General features: G+C 48.1%; 4 protein-coding genes across 7 annotated transcripts; 2 read left to right on the forward strand and 2 right to left on the reverse strand.

The window, feature by feature from the left end:
- Positions 1-6: 6 nt before the first annotated feature.
- LOC118841703 (histidine--tRNA ligase, mitochondrial-like) lies at positions 7-9,669 on the reverse strand. 3 transcript variants are annotated; one of them, XR_005009868.1, is made up of 14 exons: positions 9,277-9,596; positions 6,909-6,983; positions 6,362-6,481; positions 6,158-6,253; positions 5,666-5,791; positions 5,453-5,560; positions 5,111-5,209; positions 4,489-4,582; positions 3,819-3,946; positions 3,493-3,735; positions 3,235-3,348; positions 2,897-3,043; positions 1,588-1,865; positions 7-397 (listed from the first exon to the last, which is right to left on the reverse strand). XR_005009868.1 is itself a non-coding variant. In XM_036749297.1 (13 exons), exons 1-13 carry the CDS (start codon positions 9,577-9,579, stop codon positions 1,806-1,808), a joined length of 1,713 nt encoding a protein of 570 aa, XP_036605192.1. In that variant the 5' UTR covers positions 9,580-9,669; the 3' UTR covers positions 7-1,805. The 3 variants fall into 3 exon arrangements, 2 of the variants coding, with proteins under 2 accessions (XP_036605192.1, XP_036605191.1); XM_036749297.1 differs by having other exon boundaries at positions 7-1,865; positions 9,277-9,669; XM_036749296.1 differs by having other exon boundaries at positions 7-1,865; positions 5,666-5,752.
- On the forward strand, positions 9,316-19,063 carry LOC118841705 (histidine--tRNA ligase, cytoplasmic). Its single transcript, XM_036749298.1, has 13 exons — positions 9,316-9,857; positions 10,276-10,365; positions 11,304-11,423; positions 11,806-11,901; positions 12,548-12,673; positions 13,150-13,257; positions 13,451-13,549; positions 13,750-13,843; positions 14,141-14,268; positions 14,352-14,594; positions 16,489-16,605; positions 16,837-16,983; positions 18,653-19,063. The coding sequence occupies exons 1-13, from the start codon at positions 9,768-9,770 to the stop codon at positions 18,728-18,730; spliced, it is 1,536 nt and encodes a 511-aa protein (XP_036605193.1). The 5' UTR covers positions 9,316-9,767; the 3' UTR covers positions 18,731-19,063.
- Positions 19,064-19,531: 468 nt separating this feature from the next.
- Positions 19,532-21,683, forward strand: DND1 (DND microRNA-mediated repression inhibitor 1). Its single transcript, XM_036748722.1, has 3 exons — positions 19,532-19,739; positions 20,174-20,635; positions 20,844-21,683. Exons 1-3 carry the CDS (start codon positions 19,532-19,534, stop codon positions 21,293-21,295), a joined length of 1,122 nt encoding a protein of 373 aa, XP_036604617.1. The 3' UTR covers positions 21,296-21,683.
- Positions 21,684-21,829: 146 nt separating this feature from the next.
- Positions 21,830-24,857, reverse strand: WDR55 (WD repeat domain 55). 2 transcript variants are annotated; one of them, XM_036748007.1, is made up of 8 exons: positions 24,181-24,857; positions 23,927-24,081; positions 23,607-23,707; positions 23,223-23,310; positions 22,899-23,078; positions 22,701-22,800; positions 22,426-22,595; positions 21,830-22,336 (listed from the first exon to the last, which is right to left on the reverse strand). In XM_036748007.1, the coding sequence occupies exons 1-8, from the start codon at positions 24,349-24,351 to the stop codon at positions 22,021-22,023; spliced, it is 1,281 nt and encodes a 426-aa protein (XP_036603902.1). In that variant the 5' UTR covers positions 24,352-24,857; the 3' UTR covers positions 21,830-22,020. The 2 variants fall into 2 exon arrangements, with proteins under 2 accessions (XP_036603902.1, XP_036603901.1); XM_036748006.1 differs by having other exon boundaries at positions 23,927-24,682.
- Positions 24,858-26,365: the final 1,508 nt, after the last annotated feature.

Here is a 26,365-nt window from a genome sequence, read left to right on the forward strand (position 1 = left end):
CGAAGCAACGGGAAGAACGTTTTATTTCTCGACATGATCGCTGCAATGTCTCTTACAAAATCGAAGCTCAGGCCTAACTCTCGTTGTACAGACGTGGACGCTGATCCCAGGGGTTGTGGCTGACACACAGCAGTAAACAGAACCCGAATGCCCGGGAAGGAACACGTCCCCGGGGCGAGGAGATGGGAGCCGGACGTTTGACACCGGCCCTAAATGTTCGGCAAGAGGGTCCCACGAAGGGGCCAGTTCCTTCAGGGTCCGAGGCCGACCCGATTCTGCCCAGAAGATGAAGCCACAGCGAGGGAAGAACCCAGGAACCCTCCCCGCCCCCAACTCCCATGGTCTTCGGCAGCCGAAGGCGGGCCTGGAGTGGGGGTCTACGGGGTGGCAGTGAACCCTAAAATCCAGAAAAGCCAAAACTTGTCTTCCGAGCATAAAGAACTTTGCAGGCGTAGTTTTAGTTAGGCATTACCAACAATGGAGCAAAGGAGCCATAAAGGGATGATAGGCTGTGAACATTTATGCTGCAAACATTCAGTATCACCAGAACATTAGGAGCCTGGGTGTATTCCTCCAGTGTTGTAACGACAAAGGAGACTAGTTTATTTCAGTGCCCGCTACTGGGTGCATAATGAAGGGCCGAGACACTAGATGCCACTCAGAACTTGGCACCTTCCCGAGAATAACAGAATAACTATAGTTAAGTACTGGGGATCCTGAGAACAGAAACATCTCCACTGCAACGTCTGAAGATGTAAAAGGAAAGCTACATTCCCAGGTCAGAGATAGCCCAGATTTTTATACCCAAATCATTCCCCATGCCGAATGTAAATCAAATGCTTCTAATTACAAAGTGTCTAAATTAGTTACATTTAGTATATTATAAAAATCATCTCCAAATAGCTACTCATGTGGCAAGCCACAGGATAACAACAGCAGCTATTCTGGCCCAGGGAAAAGATCGCAATATGATAGTTGTATAACCTAGAATCAGTGGAGGGGAAGAAAGCACCAATCTCACCCTTATCAAGTATTCCTTTTTGTTGTTGCAGTTCATGGGGACATATTTCATGTATGTACAACCTAGAAGGCACCTCGGAGGTCATCTGGTTCAACCTCTTCATTTTACAGATAAGGAACTGGAGCTCGGAGAGCATAAGTGACCTGCTCGGTTCAACATCCGAGACCATGACGAAGCTAAGCATTAGTTTATCCCTAGCACAAGTGAGAAAAGCTAGGAAGGGAGCTACACCATGCCTTTTTGATCTCGTTGGAGTGTGGACTCAATCTGGACATCCACTCCTCCCTCCTGCCCATCTCCTTCCAACACCCAAAGCAAGATAGTAACAGGCTAGAAGCATATCTCTGGGACAGCCAAGCTTTTTTCCTGGTGGGTTCAGACCGTAACTGAAGGTTTGAGTTCTGACCTCAGAAAGAACTCCCTCAGTTCAAGATTTCTTCAGAGTTTAACTCCCTCAATGACTGCTCAGAGAACACAGTTCAACTTACATCTTCTTTGCAGTCAGTGATAGTACAAACATACTAGTGTCTCTGTGACATTCTTATTCTAGAAGTCACTATCCCCACCTGTTAAAAGTGGATGCTCCGCTTCCTCTCAAACACCACTGATTTAAAGCAACAGGATTCAGGAGCCCATGTTCCACTGATACTCCCCCACCTCCAAACAAGGACTGAAGAGGGAGCTGCAGGAAGGAGGTAGAAGGGATGTGTAGTCTACCCTGACCCAAATGTGAAACTGGATAGGGCCTTCACCAATTGAACAAGCGGATGAAGAACAGGCAGGATCAGGATTCAGACATTCTCCTCTGGATTTCAGTTACAATATTTTCCCGTTTAATGTCCACCTGAAACATGAAAGTTAGTTTATAGAAAAATAAATTCTTCAGCAGCTCTAGTTGCTTGCTAGCTTTCATCCTATAGTCTGTCAGCATCTACATATGAAGTTATCACGAAGGTGTTTGTATGTGCATGTGTACTGGGAATCAAGATGGGCTCTTAGCACTTATTCAACCAAGTGCCCTTGAAGAGTTTGGCCTTTGTTTCCTTGATTAAATTAGGAGTCTTTGATGACCTCCTTGCCTCAAGGGAAAGCCTAGTTTACATGGGTTTGAGTGACATGTTTGTGACATCAGGGGCTCTTAGATCACATGGGATTAAGTCGAATTTTTGTGATGATTTTAGGTCTCGTGGGTGAGTCACATGTGTGACTCACCTTTGACCCCAAACAAGAAATATAAAACCAGGGGTTGGCTTTCTTTTTTCGAAGCTCTGACCCACAGCAGGAATACTGCGTGACTCTGGGCCAGCCCCTGTCAAGCTCCAGGCTGAACTCAGATGTTGGTAACTATGAATTGTTCTGTCTGTTGATGTTTGTAATTTGTATTTGCTCTGAAGTTCAAGGTGCTGTCTGTCTTTTTCCCCTGAACTAAGTGAATGATATTTGTATGCTGGATTAAAGTAAGATTGTTAACCCCTTAACGTTGCTTTCCTTAGTAAAGCAGATGAAAAGAACCTGGGCTTGCAGCATTCTATGAGCTGGTTGTTGTTGGTTTTTCACCCCCACAGCAGCTGCTAGCCGAATTGTTACAACAGCATGCTGTCTCAAGGGTTTTTGTGTAAGATCCATCTATCCAAATTAAGAAGGCAAGACTATGTAGTCTGATTATTCTGTTGAACTAAATTCCAAAATCTCACCATGTAGATACATGCCATCTGTCTCTGGCCTAATTTTTGAGCCCCTTGTTCCAGGCTATTGTGGTGGCTACTTGCATTCTCTAGAATCTCAGCTGCCCTACAATTCACTATTCCCAAGGATTTTTTAAGCATAGCTCTTTTGGACAGTTTGATCTGCCCTACCTTCCCATCGCCGTCTTACCTCCTCCCTGCTGACCACAGAACGAAGCTTAATAACACCATCTCTTAGCTCTTGCTCCCCAATAATGGCCACCAGTGGAATGCCTCTCTCCTCACAGTAATGCAGCTGAGTCAGGAAACTTGGGTTCTTCTTATATAGCATCTCAGCCTTGAAGCAAGAAATAATCCCAGGGATTTGGATATAGTAAACCCACTGCCTCACCACCCTCCTCCCCATGCCCTTCTACCCCCAAAAGAAAGATTCTTCCCAACATCTGGCCCTCCTCCCCTAGAAAGCCACTCTGATGATGACCAGGTAGATTAAGAGGAGTGTCTCCCCAGACCACAGGATACTGGCACCTTGATCCCAGCCTCCCAGAGTTCTGCAATCAGTTTCATCCGTTCTTTAAGGAAATTCTTTTGTGCTGCAGCCACAAGGACCTGTGTCTCTGTCCCTTGAATTTTCTCAGTGGCCTAAAGAAAGACAGGCAAGAAACACTGGCTAAAATTCCTCTTCAACAAATCAGGATCAGAAACCCCTCACTGTCAGAAAGAAGGTCCAGATAAGTCTTAGAAAGCATGGAAGGGACTTCCCCACTTATCCTAACAGGGTCCTACCTCCATCCTCTGTTCCACAATGGAGAAGATCCTTTCGACCCCAATGCTGAGTCCCACACATGGCACCTTGCGGCCCTTGGGGTCAAACATGCCAACAAGCCCATCATAGCGCCCTCCAGCAGCCACACTGCCCACACCAAGTGGTTCCTCCCCCTGTCGGGCTGGGGTCTGAAGAAGCACTGCTTCATAGATCACGCCTGTGTAGTAGTCCAGGCCTCGGGCCAGGCTCAGGTCAAAGGAGATCTGTGGAGACATGGAAATATGGTCAGTCCCAGAGGGACTGGGATCCTCTGCAATCTGCTGGGGCCTGTGCTTCCCCTACTCACCTTCTCTGTAATTCCAAACAGGGTCAGATACTCAAACAGCAGTTTCAGGTCCCTCAATCCCTCCAGGGCCTGCTTGTTCTGTGAGAGTTTGGGATCCTGCAGTAGCTGCTCTACCAGGGACACTCCACCTGGGAGAGTCAAACATAAAAGTCAGACAGACAGGGGAAACAGGGTCTCTGGAATTCATCCAAACAAAAAGACAAGACGAATAAAACAATAAAAATAGCTAGCATTCAAACTGCTTTACATATTTTATTTAATCTTCACATCAACCCTGTGAGGTAAGTAGTACAGAGTTTTAACAGCTCCATTACATAAATGAGGGGAGACTCAGAGAGGCTAAGTCACAAAGCCAGTGTGTATCAGAGGCAAGATTCTAATTGAGGTCTTTCCTGACTTCAAGTTGAGTGTCCTTTTGACTCTATCTTTCCAAAACAGTACCCACCATGGTGTTTGAGAGAAGTCCCACTACCACTGTTACTCCCCTGCTTCTGCCTTCTGCCTTCTAAAGAAGCAGAAAAGATAGGAAAAGGCTGAAATAAGTTCAAGACCAGCTTTATCCCGAGGGACCCATCTCTCTAGAAAAGTGGGCTCAGTGTTAGATGTGCAACAGACACAGACTCTAGCCCCATCAAATGTACATTCAATTCTAGGGGAACCTGCTTCTTACCGTGCTGCTGAATGTAAACCCCAATGCAATCTGCCACTTCAGGGGCCAGAGCCAGCTTTCCTACCATCTCTTGTCTCACGTCCTTCCAGGATATCTGCAGATAGAGAAATATGAGCTCATATCCAAGACCCTGCTTCCTTTCAATCAGTAAACATCTGAATGCCTGCCATGTGTCTAAAATTCATGATAGACAAGAACCAGGATAGAGTAATGGATAGAGCAAAAACTGAGGGTTCAAGAAAGAACCCCAGGAATTGTCTTAAACAATTACTAGCTATGTGACCCAAGGCAAGCCACCTAAACTGCTTATTCCTTAACCTGTAAAGTAAGGATAATCATCATTTTAATGGCTTCCTTATAGGACTGTTGTGAGGAAAGCACTTTGTAAACCTTACATTTCTACATTAATGTGAACTGTTATTAGGGAAACTCCAAGTACCCACTGAAGGACTGAAATCAGGTCATAGTTTAGTTAGACTTTCTCTGCACCTCTTTACAATAACTTTAACTAAGATGGCTTAATTTACACATAGTCCTTTAATTTTCTGAAACAAAATGGCTTGGAAAGAGATAAGCTACGAAAACTTAGATGAGGGAAAATGAAAAGATATTCCTTTGTTACCTTGCCCAGCTTATCCACTGAAGCAGAGATAAATCGGAATTTGTTATCAGGGACACCACAGACAGCAAACATCCCCTCCAGAATTCGCCGGTCATTCACCTGTGAATTCCATATGCACCAGATACTCCATCAATACCTATTCCCAAAAGAGAGGTCCATTCTCCTTTCCCAGTGATTCCCTCTAGTAAAAGGAGGAGAACGGAAGTCTTGCAACCAGGCTATTTAGAAACAGCTGCTAAAGCCAAGGAGTGAGGTTGGGACTACCATGGAGCAAAGATGAGAACCTGAAGGAAATAATCTCAGGTCATGCACACCCCCCTCCTCTTCTGTTTTCACATTTACCTTAATTAAGAAGTCCCCCAACTGCAACGCATTTAGGACTTCATATATGATCTTTAAACACTCTGCATCAGGGATCATAGGATCGAAATGACCTGCAATGTCAAAATCCTGTAGCAAATAGAAACAATGAAAATTTGAAAATCCTCTAACTAAATGTGTTTCCAGGAGCACTGCTCACAGAACTCCCCCCTCCTCTCTGCCCCAGTCACTCACACATTGGCAAAACTCCCGGTAACGACCTTGGGTTATGGAGGGACTCTCCCGTCGCCACACCTTCCCAACGTGATAGCGCTTCATCTTCTTTATCTTATTCATGGCCAAATAACGAGCAAAAGGAACCTCACAAGAAATCATTAAGGAAGAAGCACTCTCCCTTCCAGAGCTGACAACCAACCACATCTATACAAATCAGTAGATTCCAACATCATCTTGTCAAACTGAAAATTCAGGGAAGGGCAAACAAGGATCTAAGTGGCCTAAGACCCCTGGGATCCTTCTTTCCTATTCACCCCAATCCTTACTTCTCCCAGATTATTTCAGTTTGAAAGCCTGATCTTCACCAGTTTACTATGAGAATGCCTCCTTGGGCCATCTAACATAAAACAGGAATCAGACCTCCAAATAGGGCCACAACACCCACAATCCCCTCCCTTGACTTGGGAAAGGACAGCCCGGGATAAAGTAAAACAGTTCTTAGAAGGATACTGTGAGGTCATATCGAAGTGCCAGTAGCTCCCCACCCTGATCCTTCAGGTCATAGATGAGTCTGGAGTCCTCTCCGTACTTCTCTGTTAGCACCTCCTGGACAAGCACAAATCTATAGCTTAAAAATATGGTTTGGGATACTGGAGGCTAAGAAAGGAAGAATTTCAATACTATTCCTCCCTCCCCCCTTTTCCTTTCTGTCACCTTTAGTTCAAATGCTGGTGTGTCTAGCCCTCTAGCTCCATGGCGCTTGAAGCAGCTGATGACAGCATTAAGGATTTTCTCTCGAATAGCCATCTGTTGAGGGCTAAGATCTCTGGTACCCTATGAGCCAAAAGCAACCAGAATAAAGAGAAGTAGGGGAAGAGTTTAAAGGCAAATTACAGAAGGCCTAGGAAATAGGGAACAATGGACAGGCCTCACAACAATAATTGACACTTGTAAAGCACTTTAAGGTTCGTAATGTACTTTATACACTATTCTCACAACAACCCTATGAGGCAGGTACAGCTATTATTCTCACCTTACAAATGAAGAAACTGAGAAGTCTCCTGAGAAGAGTCATATACTTAGTAAATGTCTGATGTAAGATTTGAACCCAGCTTTTTCTGACTCCCAGTGCAATCTATCCACTGTAGGATACAAATGGTAATTCACTACAAGGTCCCACCTCAAGTAGGGGCAGATTGCTCTTCCCAAGCACCCAGGATATTGGGAAAGGAGACCAAAAAGGAAGACAGAAGAGGATTACCTTGGGAGTCTTGATAACAAAATTGGATTTCTCTTTATCTGATTCCAGCTGAGTCTTCAGCCTGGCCTCTGCAAACTGGAAGGAAATCATTACAGCACACTAAGCAATGACCATACATCTCTGAGCCCCGGAATTTCCAGTCTTCCAGTTACAGGGAGAAAAGCTCCCCAGGCTCTTCACTTGTGCCCAAATTGTGTCCATAAAGGATTCTGAATGAAGTCAGATCTTTTCCCCAGGGGCTCTCACTGTACTGAGATATCCATCCCACCATACTGTGTGATTCACTCTCATTCTGGTACCCTCCATCTCTGGGAGAGTCAAAAGTCAGGTTCTCTGACTTTTCGGTGAGTCAAAATCAGCCAGTCAATCCTACCCAAGACTTTTGGATGACTTATACCCAAGGAAACTAAGACCCAGAAACAAACAAGAACTTACAAAAAGAATAAGCCTATGGCAAGACCAGGAACTAAAAGAAAGGGTCTTTACCTCTAGCTTCAAAATACCATAATAACGACAGACCAGAAGGGTGACTCCCTACAAAAGGGCTAAGCTATGGCCCTTTGGACCTAGAAAGGTTCTGACAGAAACATGCTTTAGAATAAAGATACAACAAGAAAAATTTATTAGATTTTTACTTGTTAGCATTGGATTATTAACTCCTCTACTGAGGCAGCTGGTGGCCCAGTGGCTGGAACACCAGGCTTAGGTCTGGAAAACTTGAGGTCCGAACCGACCTTAGGCACTCACTAGCCGTGTGTCATGCTAGGAAAGCCACAACCTACTTGCCTCAGTTTCCTGAAATATAAAACAGGAATAAAAACAGCACCTAACTCTCAGGGATGCTGTGGGGATCAAATATTTGTAAAAAAAAGTCCTTAGCACAGTGCCCAGCACACAGTAGGTGTTATATAAATGTTTATTCCCTTTCCCTTCCCTCCATGAAAAGGATGAAAGGTTTGCAGCTTGGAAGGGACCTTCAAGACCATCTAACTCAATCCCCTCGTTTTAAGCACAGATAAGGAAACTGAGGCCTAGAAAGTTTTATGTAGCTTATGCAAGGTCACACTGGGAATTAGTGACAATTTAGATTTAAACTCAGGTCCTCCGAATCTGAATCCAACACATTTTTCACTGCATCACAATACTAGATCATAAGTTCTTCAAGGGAAGGGAGCTTATCATTTTTTTGGCAGTATGTGTGAAAAAATTTAATTGAATGGAAAAATACTAGTTTATTATAACAGGCAATACAATAAGACTTCTCAGAAACCTGGGAAAACACAGAGTTATACCTCAAGATAGTCCTTGTAGTGCTATTTAATAGTTGGGTGACTGATCATTTAATTTCTCAGGGCAGCAATTGATTCATCTCTAACAATGATTATGGTAATACATCACTTTTACAGAATAGTTTAATGTTTGCAATGTGTTTTCCTCGTACCTGAAGGATAAGCAGTGTGCAAATATTATCTTTATTTTTAAAATGAGGAAACAGAAATTGAGAGATTAAGTTTCCTAAATCGTAGGACTCTAAAGAAGACATTATTACCTGGTTTGGCCCTGCACCATAAGGACCATGGGCCCTTTCTATCTGATTAGCAATTGAAACCTTTTGTATGTGTGGTTTCCTCTACTAGAACGTGAGCTTAGCCTTTCTATCGGTATTCTCAGCGCTTAGCACAGTGCTTTGAGTTTAGTCTGCACTTCATAAATGTTTTCATTCATTCAGCGCTAGGAAGGGCCTCAGAAGCCAATTATCTCAACCTGTACCTAAATGGGGATCCGCTCTATAATATAACAAACAAACAGCCATCTGGCTTTGCTTGAAGTCTTCATTCAGGTGAGATCTCCAAGATTCCTGTGGATGACAGTTCAGAACAAAACGTAGGAAAAAAAAGTAAGTGAATAAATTAAAATCGTAGACTGTGGGTCTCCAGTCACAAACACCAGGGGGCGAAGCGCTGCGGTCCATTCGCTCAAGATCCAGAGGCACTTCTGTCACTTGGACGTCAAAATGCCAAACATGAAAATGTGAGAAACAGAGGGGCGCATTTAGTTTAAACTTCCGTTTTACCGATGAGGAAACTAAAGCCTTCTAAACACATCAAGCATTCAGGGCCAGATTATTTGAAAGCGCACTCACATCGTGGGACACAAATTCACAAGCGGGACAACTCATGCACACAGCGGGAGGATCAGGCCGAGAACACGCAGAAAACTCGGTCCGACTCCACAAACCTCAAGAGTCCACCAGGGCTTCGGCCCTTACCACCTTAATTGGGGGATATCGACCTTTAGAAAGCAGAACACAGGAGCAGCCAACGATCGCCCAGAAAAACGCGGAGAAATGTGAGACGGCGGAACATACCTCCCGCGCTGGAGGCTGCACCCGGCGGAAAAGCAGCGTGGCCCCGGCGCACAGGGCGCGGGGAGGTCGCAGCAACGGGAGGGCCAGCGCGGCCCAGGCCTCCCGGGACCAGGGTCCGAGGCGCTGCATGGCGAGGGTTGGGGGCTTCTCTTCCTGGGGTTCGTGCGGCCCCGCAGAGGACCGTACAAGGGGGTAGGGGGAGGGACGACTGGGGCAAGAGAGCGCCTGGGCTGGTGACAAGGTAGGGAGGGGGAAACTGAGGCAAAGAGTGCCAGGGAAAAGTGAAGTGACGCTCCCACGCATCAAACTCGCCAAGGGGCAGGATGCCAGGGAAGAACGTCTCCTGAGGTCAGGACGCAGCTGCTCTAGCCTCCAGGCTTCCGCTCTTCCGGTTTAGGCGCGAGCCGGCCGGAAGCTCTCTCTGGGCGCGCGGTCCGCCGGCAGAGCTCGGTGGCCGGAAGTAGTCCGTGACAGCGGCGGCGGTTTCGAGGATGGCGGATCGAGCGGCGCTGGAGGAGGCCGTGAGGCTCCAGGGCGAGCGGGTGCGGGGTCTCAAGCAGCAGAAGGCGGGCGCCGAGCTGGTGAGCGTCTCGATACGGCCGGGTGGGCCAGGAAGGCCAGATCGGGTCCCGGGGTAGACGGAGCTCCGGCTCAGGGGTCTCGTACGGAAGCCGCAAAGGGGCTGGGCGAGGGCCTTGAAAGAGACCAGCCTCGGGTCCTGCTGACGTCATTCCGATTCTTTAAGGTGCTTTCTATTCATTCTCTCCCTTGAGCTTTATAATGCCGGTGAGATTGGCACTGTGGTTATCCCCATTTTATAGAGGAGGAGACAGAGGTAGAAAGGGAAAGCAACTGGCCCGTGGTCACACAGCTGGCTATGACTCAGAGGTCTGGAACCCCGGTACCCACATGCCTCTCCAAAATCAGGCTTGACGAGGGCCCTGGGTCGGGACCAGATCCTTCCAAATTCCCATGTTGATTGGGCCCCTTCCTTCTCAGATCGAGGAGGAGGTTTCGAAGCTCCTGAAGCTGAAGGCAGAGCTGGGCCCTGATGAAGGAAAACAGAAGTTTGTGCTTAAAACTCCAAAGGTAAATATGTTTTTAGAGAAGCTTTTCAGAGGGTCTCTGATGAGCCTCACTGCATTGTCAGTTTGGCTTATTTTTATATATTATATTTTTTCTTGGTTACGTTTTGAGTTCCAAGTTCTTTCTCCCTCCCAACATCTGACACACATGTGTTTGTGGTCAGTTCAGTTTAACAAGTTCAAGACACTAATAGACACTGAGGATACAAAGTTGGTAATATTTCGACCCTACCTTCAAAGAATTTAGTGATAGAAGCCCCAAAGGAAAATGAAATAAGTTCAAGAGGAGAGGTCTGGTCATAGTGCTACTAGAGACTTGAAAACATGGTTTTCTCTTGGGAGGCAGGAGGGAAGAAGTGCCTGTTTCAGCACTTTAGGGCATTCGGCTGGAATGGGATTCTACTTGGGTATTACGAATTTGTCAAGATAGGCAGGATCTTAGTCATCTCAACCTGTAGGAGAACTGCCACTACTGCAGATTTCTTAAGAAGAATCTAGATTGGCAGCAGCTCTGTTGAAATCTCTGCTTTTTTTTTTTTTTACACACTTCCCAATCAGTAGGAATTCCAGTGGTTATAGAAATAACATGTAGATTATCTGTAGGGATTCCATAGTTAATTTTTTAAAACTTATATTTTAAGACAATTAACATAATTTAAAATCAACCAACCAAATATCCCTCTCCAAGCACAACGCTAATGCTAAAAGTTAAAAGCTGCCTTTTATTTAGAAGATAGCTATCCTGCCTAACCCCACCCCTTAAGGCCATGCAGATTTGGCTTGGTGGTTCAAAGGGAGTTAAATGCAATTCTGTCCCATTATAATTGAGATTATAAATAGAATACTTCTGAAATACCACCTCCTCCTGATTTCTTATTACTGAGTTGCTTGTTTGTTTGCTTTTTTTTTTCCTTTCATTGGGTGATTGATTTTGACCACAAGGGCACTAGGGATTACAGCCCTAGGCAGATGGCTGTTCGGGAGAAGGTTTTTGATGTGATCATCAGCTGCTTCAAGCGCCATGGTGCAGAAGTAATAGATACGCCTGTGTTCGAATTGAAGGTGAGGTCCAAGGCCAAGGGAGAAGTGTTTGGCAAGGAGAGGGGAAGGAGTACAGGGCAGATACATAGTAGGTTAAATACCAATGGGATGTAGTTGTGAGGGATCAGCTATTGAGACAATCCCAGCCCTATTCCTGGTGTGCAGGAACTTGATTTACATTTAAAAGTGAGAACCAACCTAATTTTCCCTGTACTGATTTCTGGCTCTGGTTCCTGTTTTAGATAGATTTTCTATTGGGTTAGCTACAGCCACAACTAGTCTTGAAATCCTCTAACAGAACACTTTACATGGCGGGTGATAGGGCTATACAATGCTAGACATCTTTATTGGGGGTTCGCTGCGGTGATTGAAATAGTTATCTATTTTCATCTCTTCCTTCCAGGAAACACTGACTGGAAAGTATGGGGAGGACTCTAAGCTTATCTATGACCTAAAGGATCAGGGTGGTGAGCTGTTGGCCCTTCGTTACGATCTCACTGTATCCTTTCAAAGTGAGCTCTAGGATGCTGTCGTTTAGATTGGACTTTAATTGACAGGAGGTGATGGAATCCTCATATTTGGAGAACATTGGACACAGGAAGAAGTCCTTGAATGAATGATCCAAAGAATCACTTGTAGAATGAGTTAGACGAAGTCCCTCTCTAAAATAGAGATGCAAATTCTAATTAGTGGGATCCACCCCTGGGAACACCACATGGGAATTTAATATAGTGCCAGGACCCAAATCTGAATCCATTATAAATCTTCTGATTCTGGAATACCATTCTTTTGCCCATCTTGAAGGCTGTTCAGACCATTGGGTAAATCTTCGGTAAAGAATGATGTTCTTTTCCTTTTAATGATACAGAAAGCATGCTTATGTGTCTGCAGTGATTGTTTAGGAAAAGCAATCATAGCATGGTCCTGCAGCTACTAAGCATAGTGTAGGGTTTCTTCCACATTGGTGTTTCTGCAATGTCAGGTATCATCCCTTTGAGTATTCCAAGGTTCTGATGCCCCTTGCTGGGGTAATCCAACTGCACAAGGAGCTTAGGGAGAGTATGGCCACTTTGTTTTCAGCTAGCTTATGCTGCTGGTGGTAATTAGCTCTGAGCAAGAGGACTTTCTCCTTAACCCATTGTCAGGTTCCTTTCGCTCGATACCTGGCAATGAATAAACTGACCAACATTAAACGCTACCACATTGCAAAGGTGTACCGTCGAGATAACCCTGCAATGACTCGTGGTCGTTACCGGGAGTTCTACCAGTGTGTGAGTGATCCAGAGCCAAGAAAGCTCAGGGCATGGAGTTCTCACTGAGATCAGTTAGAATTTAGTACGTATTCACTTCCCTGAGCAGCATATATAGACATGATGCCTGTGTCTAGATACATCAGGATGAGAACAAATGAGGAGCAGCTAAAAATGAAGATGTGAAAACCAGCTGTAAGCACATCAGAATTAAAGCTCTACGCTGAGCAGGGAAAAAGCAAATAAATGGCTAAAGGAAAAGTCTTTGAGGGGAGATTTCACTAAAAGAGATGATGGATATGAATAGAAAATAGAGTAAAACAGCATGGTCTAAAGAGGTTTATGACTGTATGGCATCCTCCAGGTTTGGAAGTGCAGTGAAGGGGATCGGTAAGGTCTGTAGGATGTTGCCTGTGGGGGTCTGGAGTCTCTGGAGCTTTAGGGGCTAGAAATTGGTCCTCTTGACTCAGGGCTTCTTCCTGTCACTTTTGATGCAGGATTTTGACATCGCTGGGCAGTTTGACCCCATGATCCCTGATGCAGAATGTCTCAAGATCATCTGTGAGATCCTGAGCGCACTTCAGTTGGGGGACTTCCTTATCAAGGTGAGAGGGAGGGCTGCGTCTGCCCAGGTGGCACTAACAAATCAGGACTGAGTAACAGTCCTGGTCTTCCCCTCCTATGGCTGAACTCTCCTGTCTGGTTTGGAGAGATGAAAATAGCTGTCTTGAAGGATCATGAAGGGAGGAAGTTAAGGGTAGAGATTTACACAGCTTAAAGTGATTTTGGAATCCTCAGGTGAATGACCGGCGAATTCTGGATGGAATGTTCAACATCTGTGGTGTTCCTGACAGCAAGTTCCGCACAATTTGCTCTTCAGTGGATAAGCTAGACAAGGTGACAGCCAACTTGTACAGCTCCTACGTCTTTCCCTTGAAAGTTACCCTGTCGCAGGAAATGGGAAATTGTGTCTGGGAGGGAGAGGGCCTTTACTCTGAGTTGAGGGGCAGAAACCTCAGGCCATCCTGAAGAATAAAGCCCCCACCTTCCATTGTTATGAATTCATTCTGGGCCCCTTGAATCTAATGTCTATGCAGATGTCATGGGAAGATGTGAAGAATGAAATGGTGGAAGAGAAAGGCCTGGCCCATGAGGTGGCAGATCATATTGGAGCTTATGTAAAACAGCAAGGTAAGAATTTGGGAGGGGAGGAAGTAGCCTATGATGACATTCTTGGGGGGAAGAGGGGTGCGGAATGTTGCTGGGTTTTCTGCTCTACGTGAACCAGGCCTCCAGTGTACGTCATTTTGGTGGCTCCTTATACCCTCAGATTTTCTTGCCATTTTTGACCCTTATATATGAGATAAGTATTCATATTGGTTGTAAAGATTAGACAGTTGCAAAGCAAAGTGGTATTAGACTGTGCTACAATCCAAATAGTCAATGAAAGATTGATGGATGCCACCCTTTCCTCTCTTTGTTTTTCAGGTGGAGTGTCCCTAGTAGAGCAACTACTGCAGGATCCCAAACTCTCACAGAACAAGCAGGCCCTGGAGGGATTGAGGGACCTGAAACTGCTGTTTGAGTATCTGACCCTGTTTGGAATTACAGAGAAGGTGAGTAGGGGAAGCACAGGCCCCAGCAGATTGCAGAGGATCCCAGTCCCTCTGGGACTGACCATATTTCCATGTCTCCACAGATCTCCTTTGACCTGAGCCTGGCCCGAGGCCTGGACTACTACACAGGCGTGATCTATGAAGCAGTGCTTCTTCAGACCCCAGCCCGACAGGGGGAGGAACCACTTGGTGTGGGCAGTGTGGCTGCTGGAGGGCGCTATGATGGGCTTGTTGGCATGTTTGACCCCAAGGGCCGCAAGGTGCCATGTGTGGGGCTCAGCATTGGGGTCGAAAGGATCTTCTCCATTGTGGAACAGAAGATGGAGGTAGGACCCTGTTGGGATATTTGTGTCAATTGCATTTCACGATTAAGCAGGAGAACAAAGAGATGGCTAATTAGCTTTTTAACTCATATACCAGTTAGTACGTCTGTCTCTGAACAGCTAAAATAATACCGTAGTTGGGAAAGGCATAGGGTTTTTGTTTATTTATTTTTTCTGAGGGAAGAGTCAAGAAAAAGATATCACTATAGTGGTTTTGGTTTAGTTGGTAGTTGGTTCCTGCCTACCGGGTTTATCTTGAGCCCTTATAGTGAGGCCTTTTTTGCTGTTGTAGGCCCTTGCCTTCCCTTGCTACTCTTCCTGGGGAGTTATCCACAAAATTTTCATTTAGTGTTACTGCATACAAAGCCATTGTTTGAACCAGGAGTGTAAAATAGAGAGAAATAAGGGAGATTCTGTCTGGATAGATGAGGGGTGGGGAACCTGCTGTCTCAAGGCTATGCGTGACCCTCTAGGTCCTCAAGTGCAGCCTTTTGATTGAATCCAAACTTCACAGAACAAATCCCCTTAATAAAAGGATTTGTTCCGTAAAATTTGGACTTAGTCAAAAGACTGCACTTGAGGACCTAGAGGGCCACATGTGAGCTCAAGGCCACAAGTTCCTCGCCTCTGTGATAGACCCTGCCATCTAGTTGAATACATCTAGATGTATTCAAATTTGTAATATCATTAAGTGCATAGTTTGCAATTATAGTGACTCACACATAAGGCTTTATGATTTACAGAGTGAATAAAAGAGGTCAAGAAGGCAGCTTGGAATAGAGGGAGAAAGCTGGCTTGGGTGGCAGGAAGACCTAGGCTCAAGTGTGGTCTCTGACCCTTTTTATTATGGCAGTCTTGGTGGAGAGTCACTGAATTTTTCAGTGCCTCCAGGCAATTCTCCCAGACTACCTTACTGAGTAGCAGTTTCTCCACAGAACACTTCCTTTACTGATGAAATCCCAGTGCTGGTTCAAAAAATATACCCAAAAAGGTGCAAACCTATACCCAGACCTAACATGGAGAGTGGAAAACCCCATCCTGAAATCTCTGGGCCTCCTTACCTGGCAGCTTCTCACTGAGTCAGTTGTTCTTAGTGAGTTCTTAGCCTGCCTTCTGTTATTCCAGTAAATGGTGCTCAAAATTCAGGTGGTAGAGTGAGCTTAGGGCTGATTTAGAAGCAGATGACCTTGGTCCAGGCCTAACCTCGGATAGATATCTAACAGTAGTGTGACCACAGGCAATAAGCTCTCTGAACTTCAGTGTTTTCCTGTCAAATGGGGATAATATCTGTGGAGCCTAACTCCTAGAGTTGTGGTGGTGTTCCTGGGAGGCTGAGACTAATGTCCTCATTTGCAAACTGTCTGCTTGGGACTTCTGAATAATTTATTTCACATTTTGAAGCCCCCTTTCTCCTTACTAGGTAGAGGGGGGATGGGGGGGGGAGAGAGAGAGAGAGAGAGAGAGAGAGAGAGAGAGAGAGAGAGCAAGAGCATGCGCGCGCGAGTTCGTGTGTGTGTGTGTGTGTGTGTGTGTGTGTGTGTGTGTGTGTGTGTGTGAGAAGGTGGGTATGTAACAAAGAACTGTGACTTTGTTAATCAAATCTACCTCTAGGGACTGAGCCACTTATTCTGCTGTTGCAGGTCTCTCCTTTGTTCTTTTCAAAGTGTGAATGTTGTGAATATTCATGTATTATACTCTTCGGTTTGGAGATTGGACTGTAAATTTGAATTGGCTGTAATTCCACTGGAGGGGGTAGGGTGGGGGGGAAAGATTGGCTCTTGGGCTGTTCTTCCCAACTTCTGCTATTTCTCCAGGCCCAGAAGCTTGAAGAGATCCAGTTTGCCAAACTGCTAACTTGTCACACACAACACTGTGCCCCTCTCTGTCCATTCCTTAGGCTTCTGAAGAAAAAGTTCGGACAACAGAGACCCAGGTGCTTGTGGCTGCAGCCCAAAAGAAGCTCTTGGAGGAAAGGTTGAAGCTTGTTGCAGAACTATGGGACAGGGGCATTAAGGTATGGATGAATGACCTGGAGTCCCAAAGGAAATGCTCTGTTGCTTTAGAACTCGATTCTAAATACAGGTCTAAAGGGCTCCTTTTGATTTTCCACGGCTGGTCAACAATTATAATTCGTGGGACCAGATGAACTACCAGCACTCCTCTCTGCTAGACCATGGACCAGACGGGAGTCTTCTCTCTGAGTCAAGGCTCTGTCTCAGCCCCTCCTCTGCTCTGGTCTCTTCAGGCTGAACTACTGTACAAGAAGAACCCCAAGCTACTGACCCAGTTGCAGTACTGTGAGGAGACTGGTATTCCACTGGTGGCCATCATTGGGGAGCAGGAGCTGAAGGATGGGGTTGTCAAGCTTCGCTCTGTGGCCAGCAGAGAAGAGGTGAGTGAGCCCAGAGGGAGCTGAAGTAGAAGGACCTGGGGGGAGAAATCTAAGTTGAAGCAAGTCTGTTTTCCTTTTCTGACCTCAAATGAGGCTGAAATCACCATGGACACCTTCACAAATTGTACCCGCTGCCCCGACAGCTGTTTCCTGAGCCTTATCTCCTGGGCTTTCAGACTGGCTGCTCCCTTCCCCTGCCATGCCTCCATTCTTGGCTCTCCTTGCCCCTTCTCTCTTGGCCTCGAACTGTTCCCTCTTCAGATTTCCCTAGAGCATTTTGCCTAGGGCTCTCCTTTCTCCTCCCAGCACCCCCCCCCCCTGCTTTCTGCCTTGAATTAGGCTGCCCAAGGCAGCTGGGTACAGCTGACAGAGTATCCAACCTGATGTTTGAAAGATGGGTTCAAGTTCTGTTTCTGTCATATACTAGCTTTGGGACCTGTGAACAAGTCAATTTAATCTTTGTGAATTTAAGACAACTCTCTAAGGCTATAAATTATAACTGAAACGACAGGCCCTTGCATTTCTTTTCATCTCCGTATCGTCAGAACCTTGCAGCGTCTTATGCCTGAGAGATTGGGGGATGGGACCTGGACCTTTGATTTCTTTGGTATAGAGAATTCCCAGATGTGGAAGCTCTCCATCCCTGAGGGTTATTTATGCAATTCCTAGATATCCCTGAGGTGCCTAGAGCAGAGAAATGCTGTCCAGTGGACTAAAATGTAATTGACAAATGTTTCACAAAGTAAATTAAGTACAGTACAACACAGATAATGTTAATCTGAGGTTTCAGAAGTCAATATGTGACCTTCCTAGATCCCTTCCTATCTGAGTTTGACACCTTAGTCTGTAGCACTGCAAGGGCTGAGTGACTTATCCAGGGTCACACACCTCAGATGTATCAAACAAGGACTTGAACTCCTGCTCTGCACTGTCTTATGTATAGAAATGTTATTGTGCATAATAGAGGCTGAAATAAATGTTGGCCAAGGTAAAGCGCTCAGTCCTGCCTCTCAGGAGGCTACAAGGAGAAAAGTATTTCTGGCTTTTAGACCTATGGAGGTTCAGAGCCCTGTGAATTTCTCTGCACAGTAATTGGATTGTAAGCTTTCTCTCTAAATGTACTAGTTAAGGTATTTGAAACATTAGCAAGCTAGTGGGGAAGAGGTTTTGGTAGAATTTGAGCTTTTCCTGATGGCCTTGAAATCACATCACAACTTCTTCCCCACTTCATTCCCCAGTGTAGCCCTGTGCCTTTTAGGACACCAGCCAAAACTTCCTCAGACTCAGTCTGTGGTTACTGTGACTTGAAGCAGCTAGGTGGCATAGTGGATAGAGCTCTGGGCCTGGAGTCAGGAAGACCTGAATTCAAGGTGGACTTCAAATACCAGCTGTGTGACCTTGGGCAAGTTACTTAAACGGTCTGCCTCAGTTTCTTCATCTGTAAAGTGAGGATGCTAGTAGTATCACCTGCTTCCCAAGATTGTCAGGATCAAGTGAGATAATAGTTGTAAAAACTGCTTGGCACAGTGCCTGGCTGTATAAATAGGTGCTATATAAATGCACGCTGTTGTAATTCTTAGGGAAATCTGAAAGCAGAAAGGGAGAAAGAAAGTTGTAGGGGCAAAAGGGGAACAGACATTGCTCATGCTCTCTTCCCTGTTTTGACCAGGTGGACGTTCGGAAAGAAAACCTTGTGGAAGAGATCAGGAGACGAACAAGCCAACATCCCCTCAGTCTGCTGAACTGAAGGCAGTCTGTGGGTAGAAATTGCACTACTTGGAGGCTGTGCACATTCTGCTTCATCAGGAAGAGTTAGAGGGAGGGCAAAGCCGAGATAGTATTTTATTGTAAAAGCACTGGGGAGGGTAGCAGGAGCCACTTTCTCAGAGGCTGTTTTCTGGAGCTGCTCAGGACATGGATATGGACAGAAGCTGCCCTGGGCGTTGCCCCAGGCATTATGTATGTAGACTTGTGTCCCTGTGTTTGTGGCAGAAAAGCCACGATGATGCTGACATTCGCCACTGACTTTTGTGAAGCTGATTGCCTGTGGGTCCAATAAAATGCCTAACGTGTCTGTGTTTCTGCTAGTCACCCTTTTGTGCTCCCTTATGGATCAGGGCTCCCCCTTATATTCTGATGGCACCCCAGTTTGGAAGCAATGCCCTGGTGACCTGCTTCTGCCGAAAATGGGCTTTTACCTAATTTTATTCCTCACACACGAGACTAAATCGCTTAGTAAAAAAAGGAGGAAAGGGGAAAATGGGCAGGGCTCCCCCCCCCCCCCCCCCCCCCCCCCCGCCCTTGTTTTCCTGCTGCCACCTGTTTATACCCCAGAGGGTGGAGCACGTGGCCTCTCTCCCCCCTCCCACGCGGGGCGGGGTCGCGCCCCGTAACCAATGGGAGTCTAGGGGGCCTGGGAAGTTTCCAGAGGCTACGGGGAGGCTATAAAAGCGTGGCTGGGCGAGTCTCTTTCAAACATGCAGTCCAAGCGAGAGTGCGAGGTGAGTGGCCTTGGACGAGGGAGCCTCAAGGTGGGGCGATTTGGGGGATGGGAACCTGGCCAGCCGCGAGCGGCGTTTCCTTGCGATGTGGCCCGGAGCCGAGCGCCCCCATTCACCCCTTCTCCCACCCTCCCCAGTTGTGGTGTGAGCGGGTGAATCCAGTGAACAAGGCTGCGCTGGAGGCTTGGGTGAGGGAAACGGGGATCCGACTGGTGCAAGTGAACGGGCAGAGGAAATACGGCGGTCCACCCCCAGGTAACATTTGCGCCCCCAACCCCAGGGGGTGGGTAGCCTGAGCTCCCTGCCGCCGGGTCTGTTAGGCGCCTGATACCCCTCCCCCCCCCAGACTCGGGGGAGTGGCGTGTGAACCGAACTTAAGCCGGGTCTGGGAGCTAATTGCCCTTTAACTGCCCCCGGTTTGCACCCTAAGAGGAAAAGAAAACTGTCCCCTCCTTCTGTAGTTGAGTTCAGGGAAAGGCAAGCCGGCAGAAGCTGGTTCGTATTTGCATTTTAGAATGATGGAAGGCTAGCGGGCGGTCCGTGATGGTTAAATGGGGCTTCGTAAACGAGTGTGAGCTTACCAATTTCACAGACCCGCGGCAAGTCCAAACTGAGCCGTTTCCGAGGCTGGCCGGTTGGGGTTAGCGTGCCCAGCCAGGTCAGCAGTTCAGAGACCGCTCTATCCCCAGGCTGGGTGGGCAGCCCCCCACCCGCAGGCTCAGAGGTGTTCATCGGTCGCCTGCCCCAGGACGTGTATGAGCACCAGCTGATCCCACTGTTCCAGCGAGTGGGGCGTCTCTACGAGTTTCGCCTTATGATGACTTTTAGTGGCCTGAACCGAGGCTTTGCCTACGCTCGATACAGCTCCCGCCGCGGGGCCCAAGCCGCCATCGCCACGCTGCACAACCACCCGCTTCGGCCTGCCTGCCCACTGCTGGTGTGCCGGAGCACCGAGAAGTGCGAGCTGACCCTGGATGGGCTGCCCCCGGCTCTGAGCCACCAGGCCTTGCTTCAGGCGCTGCAGCCTCTAGGCTCCGGTCTGCAGGAAGCACTGCTGCTGCCCAGCCTTCTGCGCCCCCACGCACAGATCGCCCTGCTCAAGTTTGGCTCCCACCGGGCTGCGGCCATGGCCAAGAAGGCTCTGGTAGAAGGTAGGAGTAACACCGAAGAGGGGGCAGAGTCGAGGAAAACGGAAACCTTGGCTCAGAAAGTTCGTACATATGAGGGAGTGGGGGCGCTCAAAGATAAGTTAGGAAGTAAGGGGTTCTGGGGGGTGGGGTGTGTCCAAATTGAAGCTTAGGTTTTCTTCCCCCCCGCCCCCGCCCCCATCATCATTACCGTGTGTCTTCCATCCGGCAGGGCGCTCAAAGCTCTGTGGCGAGCAGGTGACAGTAGAATGGCTGAAGCCCGACCTGAAGCAACGACTCCGACAGCAAACCGAAGGTCCTTTGTTTCGGGGCTTGGGGATTGAGAGCAGCCGTAGGATCCTACCTGAGAAATTGGGGACCCTGATGCCCCCTAGCTGTGCCCAGACCACCCTTGAAACAGTGTGCCAACAGAGGCACCTAGGCATGCCCGTGTTCCTCACTAAGTGCTTGGGAGCTGGGCCTGCAGGCTGGCACCGCTTCTGGTACCAGGTGGTGATCCCTGGTCACCCCATGCCTTTCAGTGGCCTCATCTGGGTAGTTGTAACAAAGGAGGGACCAAGCGGACACGAAGTTGCCAAGAATGCTGTGTCCCTTCGCCTCCTAGAAGCATTAGGTGAGCCAAGGGAAAATGAGAGCCTAGGGTGGGAGTGGTTTTCCTGCTAAATAGTTGTTTCTTTTTTCTGTAATGTCATAGCCATCCTGGTCAGTTGGTCACCAGTTAGCTGCAGAGGTAGGGTAAAGAGCTCCTTCGTCCTTCAAGAAGGGCAGGGCCCTGAAGCTGGACGAAATGGAACACACTGTACCTGGCTGATCTAGAAGGAAAACCTCCCCTTGTTCCCCTGTTCTGTTTCCTTTATGCCAGGTACATCCCTTCCACCCAACTAATCCTTATGTGTTTATGGTTCTGTCCCTCAAGCTGTTTACTTAGGCCCAAAGTCAACTTTTTGGCCCCTATGCCCATTACTGTTCTTCCCCCTTGGTATTCTGTGTTGGTGTAAGTTTAAATCTGTTTTTCTTCCATTTAATTAAAAACCTAAAGTTGGTATATGTATCCATGTTGTATCCTCTACAAGGCTTCTTCTCTTTGTTCTGACTAGGGCCCAGCTGGAGATAGGTTGTTGTTCAATTTTTCAGCTTTTTAAGTAGAAGACTAACCCAGGAGCACTCCTCGCTCAAAAAAAAAAAATTCAGGTTAACTACTGAGCTTAGTGGTTTTAATCTGCCTCCTCCCTCCTTTGTCTCAGAACCAGAGTGGCCTCAGTCTCCATTTTTCTTGAAGCAGTCTCTGTAGAAGGTCCTTGAACAGGCTTTAGTAACTGGTGTCAAAGAGAGCAGGGCCTGATTTCCTCAGCTGCAACAGGCCTGGATGATTCCCCACTACCTTCCCCTCAGTCACTGTCCTCACTTTCTTCTTCAGCTGCATCAGGCACTGTCTCTTCCTCTTCCTTAAGTCCAGCAAAGAAATCATCCATGCCCCAGGCCTTGCTGCTCAGAGCCTGCAGTTGGCCGCCTTTCTTCTTTCGCTTCCTATAATCATCCACTACCACTGAACGAAGTTGTGTCATGTTCCAGAACTTGAGCCGGTGGTCGTGGCCACTGCTGGCAAGAAACTGACCACAGTGGGAGAGGGCTAACTGTTCCACAGGCTCACCAGCATGTTGTCCCACACTGCCCACAACTCGGTTAGGCAAGATATTCACTGCCCTATGGAGAAAACATGGAATTAGTCCCTGGGGAACCTGACCTACCACATGCCCAATCCTTTCTCCACCACCTTTTCTTCCTCTCATTACCGTATGATCCCATCCGTAGAGCCTGTGCATAGTAGATTGTCCGTGATGGGCACAATACAGTCAACTGACTCTGCCTTCAGGGCAAACCGGTCACTGGTGGCTCCAAAACCATTCCAGTTAAAGAGGTAGATGGTCCCCTCGCTAGAGCCACAGGCAACTTTCTTTCCCCTCTGCAAAGAAAATGAAGGAGCTATTTCTAGGGAGGGGCAACCAAGCCTAGATCTGATACTGTGGACTAGAGGCTTCCCTTCCTTCCCTCCCCCCCACCACTGTACCTTCATGAGTGTAACAGAGGTCAAGTCCCCACTCTGTGCTTCTGATAGAAGTTCAAATCGATGCCGCTTGATATTGAAGACACCAAGGCAACCATCCCCACTGTGGAAAAAGCAAGCAATGTTGATTGGGGGATAGGGGCACCTCTGACAGAAGTAGTTTAACTGTGGAGGAGGAGGGAAGCTTCCAAGGCTCTTTACCCAGCAGTAAGAAGCAGCTTCTTAGCAGGGTCCAGAGCCATATCTGCAATGTATTCCTCATGCTGCTTCAAGTCCATGATTGGACCCTCTTTCCTCTGGTCCCAGAGCCGAATCCTGCCACTATCATCCCCTGTAGCTAACAGGTGCTCATCTACTAGCAACAGGCTGTTGATGGCTGCACTGTGAAGCAGGATTAGGAGTTAAGAGGAAGTAAAAAAAAAAAGTGATGAAAGATGTGAAAAGAAAACCTTGTCTTGCATGCCCCAAGGGATGATCCCAACTTTTCCCAACACCCCCAAGCTATCTCTTCTATTGCTGTCACACCTGTGAGCCTTGGAAGTGCGCTGATCCAGCCGCCCCTGCTCAACATCCAGGATGTGAATGGCTTTATCCTTGGAAACGGTGACAAGTTCTGGTGGAGACAAACGGGATACACATGAAGAAGAAGCAGCGGCGGTGGTCTGGGAGTCCCAGTCCTAGTCTGACCCTCTTCTCACATAACAAACGGAGGAGCAAAGCTGAAGGACCCAGTGCTGCGCTGCCACGTCCTGACTCCCGGGCCAGGGCTAGTCCATCCTCCACCCAATAAAAACTCTGGCCTCGGGGCCGGAGGAGCCCCTGGGAGGTCTGGCGCTGGGCTATTTCAGCACAAATCCCGGCTCTGGTGGGCGGGCGCTCGGGGCTGCCCCTCCTGTCCCCTACACTCACTCCGTCCGTCTTCGGAGAAGGCCAGGTCCCGGCAGGACTTGAGATGGTGTCCCGAGGACCAGAGCTCCTTGGTTTCTCCCTCCCGGCAGGAGTACTCGAAGCTGCGGGAAGGAAAGGGGGAAGGGACGGTCAGGTACCTCCAGCCAAGGCGCCTGCGCTCTCCCAGCCTCAGTTTCCTCTTCCGTCACTGGAGAGACGCTCCAGTCCCTTCCAAGGCTGCTCCTCAAGGAGCGGGAGGGGGACGACAGTAACAACGGCTAGCGACGCCCCAGACCTCGGGCTCTCTCCAGGACCCCGGCCCCGTCCCTCCCCGCGCTCACACGAACACGTCCCCGTCCACGTCGCCGGCGGCCAGGAGGTTCCGCGCCGGGTGGAAGGCGAGCCCGTTGGCCGGAGCCTCCAACACTACGTCCTCGGGGGTGTCCCGCTCCCGGGGCTCCGGGGCTTCCGTCTCCGCCTCGGTGTCGGTGTCTGTCTGCAAGGGAGCATCCGACAGAGGGGTGGTCGGAGAACGCCGGGACCCTCCCTCTGCCGCCTGCTCGTGGGTATCCCACTGCCCTGTCCCGTACCTCACCTCACAGGAGGCCGCCATGCTGATGCCAACTTCCGTCAAGTGACCGGAAAGCGCACGAGTCCTCCCAAGTACCACCGAGAGGGAAAGGCTTGGTGGCGGTGAGGGCCCGGAAGCGGCGCTCTGCGCATGCTCTATTGCCAAGCTGACAGCCCCGGAACTAAGCCGGGGCATCTGGGAGGCCTCCTGGCGGAAGCCTACGGTGGGCCGGTTGCCAGGGCCAGTCCTGAGGCTTTGGGCCCTCTAAATTATGCGCTTGGAAACCTCTTGTCGGCCTCGCCAGCGCGGCCCCTTAAGCCCAGGGGATGGGGGTCCAGACAGGGCAAAAAGCGTTGCGTCCCCCCTGCTGGGAGTCACCAGGCCCAACCACCGAACCGAGGAAGGAGCAGAAGCTCCCGCAGATTTCGGAGAAGTGAAAGGCCGCGGCGGGCTCCCCCGGCAGGCGGCCACACCACCCCGGTCCAAGTGGCCACCTGCTCGGGCTGGCCAGTTCTCAGAGCTCGAAAGGCCCCGCGGTGGCTTCACCCGGCCCTAGCTGGCTGCTCCGGCATCAGCCGATGAGGGTAGAAGGGGACGAAGCTCGATGGCTAGTGCCGATGGGCGTGTTGGATGCCCGGGGCTCCAATGGCTGCATCGACCGCTGCCAGGATGGTCATGCGCTAGTCGGGGCGGGGAGCCCGGCACATCTTTGGGAATGACTGCTCTTTCTATTTAAAAACAGGTGAAGTCGACAGGCACCAAAGCCAAGAGTGGCTGCGAAAAAACAGCGCTAAGCTGTCCCCTTTCTTTAGTGTTTAACTAGCAGATCCTTGGCTAATGGCCGACCTCTAAGGGATCCCTGGGCTACCCACGTGCCAGCCGTCTGGGTCACGTTCGTTTGTTCGTAACTCATTATGCCTGCTGTGTAGAACCCACTTACTGGGGGTGACCATAGGTCTAAAGCCGAACTATGTAACTCCCTATAGTTCTCTAATGTAATAAGTCCGTAAAAACGAAGGCTACTAAGCTTAACCTTCTGGATTCCCTGCAGATGGCCACATCTGCCTGGGATTGCCACCACCCCCACAGCTTCCTAAAGTGGACCTTGGCGAAGAATCCAAGTTGAAAGTTGAACTAGGATCTGGCAAGCCAGCAAATGGTTGATTAGCAGATCTGATCATGGGTGTCAGCCGCCTGGCCTTTAGTAACAAGCCAGAAGGCCATGAGCCCAGTAATTCCCCAGAGGTTGGATATTCTTACAGCTGGCTGCCATCTGACTCCCAGCAGTTCAGCAGCTCGTATTTCAGCTATATACAGCTGGCTGAGGGCAATAAGGGAGAGGAAGGATCTAATAAAAGGGAAAAAAAACGACTGGGAGGCCAGCTTTGCTGAAACTCTAGCAGCCATGAGGCAAGAATTCATGTGCAGCTTGACTTAGATAGAGGTAGGACATTCCTATTCCACATAAGCATATAAGAAAGGGTCACAGACCAGACACCACCATAGCCCATTCTATTGGGCAAGGACAGATCATAAGACAGCATACCTTTGAGGAACATTATGTGATCCATTAGTACAACAGACCACAAGACTGCTTACTTGTTTTTATAAGCCAAAATGTTTTTTACACATACCTAAAGCCATATTATACAACCCTACAGTCAAATTGCCCATAATCAAAGGCCAACCACTTTTCCTAGAGTCACTGCCCCTGTAAGTTGGCCTGATAAAAGTAAAAGCGATCTTCTTTATTATGAATTACTCAAGTATACTGATATATACCTGGCATACCTTTGCTTGGTAAAGACTTATGTGGAAAAAATAAAATAACTTTTTTAAAAAGGAATAGATCAGCCTAATACTCGTTCCTTCCCTCCTTTTTTTTTGAAACTACACTGGCCAGGACCTCTTAGGCAGTGTCATGCTTTCAGCTGAAGATGTGTTGGAAAAAAAAATATTTAGTACTTGCTATTAATGCTGGGATTGCTAGCTATAATACTGTAATCTCAGCTTGTAAAGTACATAATTAAAATGACTTCCCACCTGTAATTTATTGTACCCAAGTATGTGCTAGAGCCTGTGAATCGAGAACAAAATGGTGAAATTGGCCCAACTGGCGTTTTCAAAAACCCTGAGAAATTGGAGTTGACCTCATTATCCCCCACATCTTTCCCTTCATACAATCTCTTCAGCAAAAAAGAAAAAAAAC

Source organism: Trichosurus vulpecula, chromosome 3 (genome assembly GCF_011100635.1).
Source record: "Trichosurus vulpecula isolate mTriVul1 chromosome 3, mTriVul1.pri, whole genome shotgun sequence".
Taxonomy (NCBI): Eukaryota; Metazoa; Chordata; class Mammalia; order Diprotodontia; family Phalangeridae; genus Trichosurus; species Trichosurus vulpecula.